Source organism: Echinops telfairi, unplaced genomic scaffold (assembly GCF_000313985.2).
Source record: "Echinops telfairi isolate 266 unplaced genomic scaffold, ASM31398v2 ScPeMD7_18;HRSCAF=68, whole genome shotgun sequence".
Classification (NCBI taxonomy): domain Eukaryota; kingdom Metazoa; phylum Chordata; class Mammalia; order Afrosoricida; family Tenrecidae; genus Echinops; species Echinops telfairi.
Window position 1 is genome coordinate 84,580,984 of NW_022103915.1, and position 8,300 is coordinate 84,589,283.

The window sequence follows — 8,300 nt, forward strand, 5'->3', positions numbered from 1 at the left end:
CCATAATCTGCCCACCTGGGTGACCACCAAAGCCACTGCCCCTCTGTGGCCGCCTCTCCGCTGCACAGACTAAGCTCTTGCTCCTCCTCTGCCGGCCAGGAGCCTGGGCCTGCCCCGGTTTCCCACTCCTCACCTCCTCCCACCTGTAGGCCCTAGACTTTGAGACCCAGCGCTCCTACTCCTTCCGCGTGGAGGCCACCAACACACTCATCGACCCCGCCTACCTGCGGCGAGGGCCCTTCAAGGACGTGGCCTCAGTGCGTGTGGCAGTGCAGGACGCCCCGGAGCCTCCTGCCTTCACCCAGGCCACCTACCACCTGGCAGTGCCCGAGAACAAGGCTCCCGGGGCCCTGGTGGGCCAGGTCTCTGCTGCGGATCTGGACTCACCGGCCAGTCCCATCAGGTGAGTTGGGCTGTGGGCCCGGGAAGGGCACATTCCCACCCCACCCTCCACTCCCCCTTTGCAGAAGCCCAACCTCAGGCAATTACACACACACACACACACCAACACCACCACCCCACCCCACCCCGAGACTGGGCCCTTGACTGCAAATCCCATTCACCTTCTTCCCTTTGGCTGGAAGGGGTGGAAGGCCTGGCTCACTGGCTCCTCAACTGGGCGCAGAGCAGGGGCACGTTCCAGTGGCAGGTCAAGCAGATGGCTGTCTGATCAAGAGTGATCGCTAGTGACCGCTGGTTGGCTCTACCGTTGCCCCTGCCCCCTGTAGTGTGCCCCCTTGATCACGCGCACTTCTGAAACAAGCATTGTCATAAGCACTTGTTTCAGAGGTGAAGCTGCAGGAGGTTAAGTAGCGTGCCCAAGATCACACCAGAAGTGGCAGAACCCGGATTCAGACCCTGATGTGCCTGTTCCCAGCAGTCACTTCGCACTGGGAGTCTCCCCAGCTGGGGGTTGAGTGAGCAGAGGTTGACGTGCCTCGCCACACTAGAACTCAGGTCCCGGGGTCCCCAGAGCAGGGCCCCGACAGACGTCTGAAAGATGGGCGGTGTTTGCCGGTGTCCTTCCATCTCTCCTTCCGGGTTCCTGTCGCCCAAGGAACCCCAGGGCTATTTGCCTTTGAAGGGAACTCCCACCCCAAGTGTAGTTCTGGGAGCAGGGGGCAAGTTCTGCTGGGGCCTCTGGGAACATGAGCCCAGAGGTCCCAGGGAGGAGGGAGGGAAGGGGAGCAGCAGACTGCAGACCCGCCCCCAGCACGCTGCGTCTCCCCCAGGTACTCCATCCTACCCCACTCGGATCTCGAGCGGTGCTTCTCCATTGGGCCGGAGGATGGCGCCATCCGCACAGCTGCGCCCCTGGACCGCGAGGCCCGGATCTGGCACAACCTCACGGTGCTGGCCACAGAGCTGGGTGAGGAGCCGGGGGAGGTAGGGCTGTCTGAGTGCGGGAAGGTCCTGGGCCTGGCCCCTCACCACCAGGCCAAGCGAGTCGGCAGGGCAGGGCAGGGCTGAACATTCCCACCCCTCCTCTGACTCGCCCCAGCCCAGAAACAAACTGAATCTCAAGTAGCGCCCAACTCCTAAAAACCTCAACCTGAGCTTCAGCAGCCCTGCCCCGGTCACTGGGCAGCTCCCGCCGGGGGCTTGGTGGAGGTGGGGGCAAGAGAGAGCTGGACATCTTCTCTGGGGGCTGAAAAGGAGGGCATCCCTCAGCTGAGGAGGCCACCAGCAAACCCCCCCACCCCCACTCTTGAGAAACCCTGCTGAGGAGGAGGAGAGGAGGCACCCCTCTTTTGTGCCTCCACAGCCTGGAGGGGGAGGGGCTAAATGGCTCCCCCTGAGCATTATAAACAACCCTCACAGTCCCCAAAGGAAGTCCCCATGGGGTCCCCTGTACCCTACTGCCTGCATCCTGTATGTGGACATTGCCCTGTGTATGTGTATATGTAGCTGTGTACGTAGGTGTTTGTACGTGTGGATAAAAAAGAGCTGTGTGTACTTGAGGGTGTAATGTAATCGTGTGAATGAAAACACACACCTATTTGTGAGTATGTGTCTGTAACTGGACATGGATGTGAGTATTTCTGTGGGGCTATATTCTTTGTGCATATGTGCCACTGAATGTGACGGAGTGTAGAAGGAGCTGTCTGGGTCTGTCGTGGTGTGTAGGCGGGCGTGTGTAGACAGATCGGAATGACTTACTGACGGCTTGTCGTGTGTCAGGGACTGTGCTAAGCACGATTCGTGGATTAATTCATTTCAGCAGCAGCACAGCTTTGTGAGGTAGGTACTGTTATTCCCCCATTTTCAAGTGAGACCCCTCAGACAAAAGAGGTTCAGTCACTCTGCAGGGCCTCATGGGCTCAAGTGGTGGCGCCCTCAAACCCAGACCAGCTGCAGTCTGAGCTGTGACCACCACCTTCAGGCCGGTTTTCATGCAGGAGGGATTCACAGTCATGGAAATGGGGCCAGAAGACAGCACAAGTTTACTCCGAGATTTCTGAAGCCTCCCTCTATGTGCTTATTGTAAATGTATAGGTCTGCATTGGTACATATGGTACATTGGAACATGGCTGTGCACGTGTGTGCATAGTTTTGTGTGTGCGTGTGGATGTTCCTGTGTATGTTTGTTCACACGCATGTATGTAGTATGCACACACACACATACATCCATGGACACACCAAAACCTCCAAACTGACAGCCATCGATCAAGTCACTGCCAATGGTTTCCGGGCTTAGAAAGCCCCGTCTTTCTCCCAGAGAGCAGCTGGTGGTTTTGAACGGCTGACCTTTGGAGTGCAGCCCAACGCACAGCCACTACGTCACCAGGGCTCCTCATGTACACTTAACATGCATGATTATGCACCGCATAAATGTCCATTTGAGCAACGTTCTACTGTGTATACATGAAGGCTTCAAAAAGCTCATGGGGAAACTCACTTATCTTACCGTTCCATTTTCCATGATTTTTTGAAGTCCCCTCCTATGCCCGTGGTCGCCAAGGTTATATGTGATAGAGTCCAAAAAATGCCAATCGGAGCCGGAGGCAGTGAATGCAACAGCTTAACGCAGGCGACGTGTGTCTCGTGTCTCATACGTGCAAATTGATTGCCCTGCCAGTATATGATGGTGCTGTACATGCATCACCTACAGTGCATACATGTGCCTTGGTCGCCATAGGGGGCTCCTCTGTGACATACGGCCTGTACTGTACTGCACTTTCTATCTAAAAACTTTCTATCAGAGATGGCAGCAGCCAGTCTTGTGTCTCACACATCTCTTGAGCGTTTTCACATCTTTTTGTTTAACTTTCTTTCGGAAACATGACTGTGAAGGGCCTCATGGCTCCCAAATGCAGCAAAACCAGGGCGAGCGAGCACAGAGCAGACGTGTCGCTGCGGAACTGCAGCAGGAGGCCCTTACACAGCACAGACGGGAAATCCGTGCTGGCCATTTAGGAAAGTCACACACCACATTCGTGAAGATGCTCAAACACACAGCTCTCCGAGCCGTGAAAGAGTTGGCCCCGCTGAGAGCCCTCAGCTAACAAGGACGTGAGAGGGCCCTCTCTTCGATATGGCGCCTTGGCTGATGTCCTGGACGAAGAGGAGTCACGAGAGTGGATCCCTGTCAGCGTGTTGGCTGGCACCAAGGCAAAGGCACCCAGCCGGGTCACGATGCTTAAAGAGAAAGCAGGACCAGACTCCAACGACAGGGTGCTGACACAAGACAGGGTGCTGACGCAACGTCCGAACCCCATGACACACTGCTGCAGACGTGGATTAACGCCTCATTGGATCTACAAGGGACTGCAAACAGTGCGTTGACAAATGGAATTAAAGGATCACGGAACTTTTCCACGAACTTTTTAAAGCCCCCTCATCTGTGTGTGCATGCACGTGTGCGTGTGCACACTTATGTATATATAGCTCTGTGTGTGTGTGTGTGTGTGTGTGTGTGTGTGTGCGCGCTCTCACTTACTGGCTTAACACCGTCCTGCCAAGTCCTGTCCCTGACACCACCCTGAAACACACTAGAAGGCCCTGGGCCCTTAACACAGGGAAGGGAAGGAGTGGACCGCCCCCCCCTCCCCGTCTCTGGAAACTGCTGGGCTCTTTACTCAGCCGCCCCTGCCCAGACTAGGGCTTCAGCCCCTCCTCCCTCCAGAGTCAGATAGGTTGCCCTCTGCCGGAGGGCAGGCTTAGGCGAACTGGGCCCTGGGTAGGCAAGAACACACTCCATTTTCACTTAGCCACCGTGGACAGTGAGTGGTGGGCAAGGGGTGGCCCTGGCTGGCTTGGGGGCTGCGCCCTCTGGTCATGCGGCTCTCCCTCCCCAAGGTCAATTAAGTAATCTCATTGCTGCGCCACAGCCTCCCCCACTGATGGGGCCTGTGTGTGTGTGTGTGTGTGTGTGTGTGCGCGCGCGCTCTCACGTGTCTGTGTCCATCTCACTGATGTGCATGAAAACGCATTCCCTGGACCATGGGGCTGACACTCTTATCCACTGTGTACTTGGAACATTTACTTCATGTGTGTTACATGTACTCCTGAGTGTACACACGATGTGTTTGTATTTCACGGCTGTTGTCTGTGTGCCATCTATGTCCCGTCTGCTTACTTCACACGCATGCTGCCTGTCTCTGCACGTGGGTTACTGTGTACATGTCTCCTGGGTGCTGCCTTCCTATGGCTGTGGATGGACGGTCTTGGTCCGACATGAATGTTGTGTGCGTGCACTAGGTACTGTTCATACTGCTCATTCACGACACATTTTTTGCTGCTTGTATATTTCATGCCTACTTTGTGTGTGACATGATATACCTGTGGTATCCCTGTGCATGCTCTCTATGTGTTTTGTACTTCATACTGCTAAATGCTGCCTGCGGCGTCCATGTGTATGCTCTTTGTGTGCCCGCGTGCGTGTGTGCACGTGTGGGGTGTATGGTCTGTGTTCTGTCTTCAGACAGCTCCGCACAGGCCTCCCAGGTGCAAGTGTCTATCCAGACCCTGGATCAGAATGACAATGCCCCTCAGCTGGCTGAGCCCTACGACACCTTTGTGTGTGACTCCGCAGCCCCCGGCCAGGTGAGCTGCTGAGACAGAGGGACGGGGCCTCATGGCCATCAGCTTCCTGCCCCATACAAAGGGTCTTGTCTTCCTCACAGCTGATTCAGATCATCCGGGCCCTGGACAGAGACGAAGTCGGTAATAGCAGCCGTGTCTCCCTTCAAGGCCCCATGGGCCCTGAGGCCAACTTCACCGTCCAGGACAACCGAGGTGAGTGGTCTTGGTACACCCACTCCAGTGTGCCTCCCTCCCCTGGCATACCCCAGCCCCGCCTGCCTGGCCCTGCACCCTCCAATCAACTGTTTGCTGCTGCCTGGCCTTTCTGTGGGAAGATGGCACCTCGGGCCAGACTGACCACACCAGGAAGATGTTCCAACATCTCCCCCCTCCTACAGATGGCTCCGCCAGCCTGCTGCTGCCTTCCCGCCCTGCTCCGCCCCGCCAAGCCCCCTACCTGGTGCCCATAGAACTGTGGGACTGGGGGCAGCCAGCACTGAGCAGCACGGCCACCGTGACCGTCAGCGTGTGCCGCTGTCGGCCTGATGGCTCAGTGGCGTCCTGCCGGCCCGAGGCACAGCTCTCCCCTGCTGGGCTCAGCACCGGGGCCCTGCTTGCCATCATCACCTGTGTGGGCACCCTGCTTGGTGAGTCCGGTCGCAGGGGGACGGAGACTGTGGGCTACAGATGCACTGGGACTGGGTCCCTCACATGCCTGGAATGTGCCCACTGCCTGGCACATCGCAGAGATAGGCTCTGGGCCCTGTCCCTCAATGGCCATGCCACAGTGACAGTATCGAGCCATGAAGATGGTCTAGCTGACTGGTCCCCTACTCTGGCCCATCACTGTGGAGTCTTCCTTCGATGGTCCTACAAGGCTGTCTTAGTTAGAAAATGCTGCTACGGCAGACAGATCACGGAGTGGCTTTAACCAGCAAGCGTATTTTCTCAGAGTAGGAGGTTGGGAGTCTGAATTCAGGGTGCTGGCGCTAGGGGAAGACTGGCTCTCTGTTCCCTGTGGAGGAAGGCCCTTGCCGCTTCTCCGCTTCTGATTCTGGGCACTCTTCATTCATGACGCTTGGCTTCTCTCCTCACTTCTGCTTCTTTCACTTGCTTGTTTCACCTCTTTTAGAAGACACATCCCACATGGAGCCTGTCCCATTAACATAACAAAGACAAGCCATTCCCAAGTGGAGTTATAAGCACAGGCATAGAGGTTAGACTTCACAACACATATGGGGGGGGTGTCATAATTCACTCCGTGACATTCCAGCCCCCGACCCCCTGCCATATTCACTGCCTTGCCATATGTAAAGCACATTCACCCCATCACACCACTCTGGAAGTCTTAACTCCAAGTCTTAAATCGCCTAAGTCAAATAATAGGTGAGATGTAAAGCCTATCCATCCTGGGGCAAACATTCCTCTTCACCTGTGTACCTATGAAATCTAAAATACAAGCTATCTGCTTCCAAAGTACATTGGTGGAACAGGCATAAGGGAGCCTTTCCCATTACAGATGAGAGAAACTGAAGGGATGTCGGGGGAGTGGGGATAACGGGTCCCAAACAAGTCCATGGGATAGCAGAACAAATGGCATGAGGTTGGGCATAATCCTGTTCTCGGAGACCACATGAGCCAAGGCCCTGCCTTCCCTGCAGACTCTGATGCTGGCCATGCCTGCTGGGTTCTGGATGGTAGCCCGTGACCTTGGGCTTCAGTTCCACCTTCTAGGCACCCTAGAATAACACCCCTTCTGCTTCAGGCAGAACTCTCCTCCCTGGTCCATCCTCTCGGCCCGATCGGCCCTGTTCTTCGGCCCCCTCAGACATTGCAGCCCCAACTCAACAACCAATTTGGCAAAGATCTGACTCTGAAGCCCAGGCGTGTGCGGCCCCGCACTCTGAAACCCAGAAGGCTCTGCTCCTGCCCGCAGATCCACTGACCCCCAAGGTGCCTCATTTCCTTGACCTACAACAACAGGTAGAGCTCTTTGGGGGCGTTTCCGGCTTACCTGTAGCATTCCAAGAGGCAAGCAGTTTCTTCTTTCTCTGTCCCCTTTGGTCTACCCAGGTGGGTTTTCTGCCGCCTTAGTTGATTAGATCCATCAGTTCATAGGTTTAATCTCTTTAACAAAAAGATTGTGTAGCCACATCCTTGGTGAACATTCCAGGACCCAGGTCCCTAGTGGAGATAACAGAACGTTCTGTTTTCATTTGGCACGGCTTCTTTGTTAAGTCCATCTCTCTCCTGTGATTGGCGGGGAGAAACCCATGGCCCCTTTAAGATCTCGTTTGGAAAGCTCAAGAGGTGGATACCCAAGGTCATCACTTGCCACGTTCCACCAACCGTTCGAACGCAATCCAGACAATTCTCTGCTACTGCATAAGAATCATCACTCTTCTTCCGTTGTCCATCACACACGCTCATCAGTCCCTTGTAAAGCCTCACCAGGAGCCCATGTGATGGTCACGTTTCCAGCTGCAGGCTGCTGCTGGGCCGACGCATTTTCTAAAACGGGAGAGGCGGTCTCTATGGCTCACCCCCTGTCCTTCCTCCACTTCATCCTCACCGGAACGGCCTTTGGTGTCTGCCAACAGTGTCTTCAAGGCAGGCTAGGCTTCTACTCTTACACGCACTGCCATGGAGTCGATCCCGACCGCACAGGACAGGCTAGAACTGCCCCTGTGGGTTTTCTGAGCAGAAAGCCTCACCTTTCTTCCACAGGGCTGCTGGTGGTCTTGAAAGACTGACCATGCGACTAGCAGCCCCAGGCATAACCCACGGCACCCTCGGGGCTCCAGGTGTTTTAAACCCTTCCAGCCTCCACCCTCGACCCAATTCCAAAGCTGCTTCCCCACTTTAAGTCCGTGTTCCAGTACCAACCAAATTCTGCCTTAGCCATCGATAGCACAGCAGAAATATTCCACATGAGGCGCTCCACGTGCTTCTGTACACCTACACTGCCTGCAAGGCCGAGGGTCAGAGCCGTTAAAGCCCCTTCCCGTGGTCACACCGCTAAGCCAGGGGTAACGCAGGATGTGGAACCGAGAGCGCATGACCACTTGGCCACGGCGCCTTTCGCGTGGCCTTACCCAGCTGCCCCGTGGAAGGGAACCGGCCGCCCTGGGCGGCCCCGGGGGACACTCAGCGGCCGGGCGCTTCTCTCGCCAGCCCTGGTGGTGCTGTTCGTGGCCCTGCGGCGGCAGAAGCAGGAGTCGCTGATGGTGCTGGAGGAGGAGGACGTCCGCGAGAACATCATCACGTACGACGAC

The 8,300-nt window shown here is 56.0% G+C and overlaps 1 protein-coding gene across 1 annotated transcript in view; it reads left to right on the top strand.

Annotated features, from left to right (window-relative positions):
- The window catches only part of CDH24 (cadherin 24), a gene marked incomplete at its 3' end in the record, with an annotated part of 10,122 nt that extends 1,822 nt beyond the window's left edge, over positions 1-8,300 (top strand). The window contains 6 exon segments of the mRNA XM_030884896.2: positions 1-403; positions 1,233-1,369; positions 4,925-5,046; positions 5,127-5,238; positions 5,424-5,672; positions 8,200-8,300. The exon segment at positions 1-403 is cut by the window's left edge and continues 13 nt beyond it. Coding sequence (XP_030740756.1) covers positions 1-403; positions 1,233-1,369; positions 4,925-5,046; positions 5,127-5,238; positions 5,424-5,672; positions 8,200-8,300 — 1,124 coding nt within the window.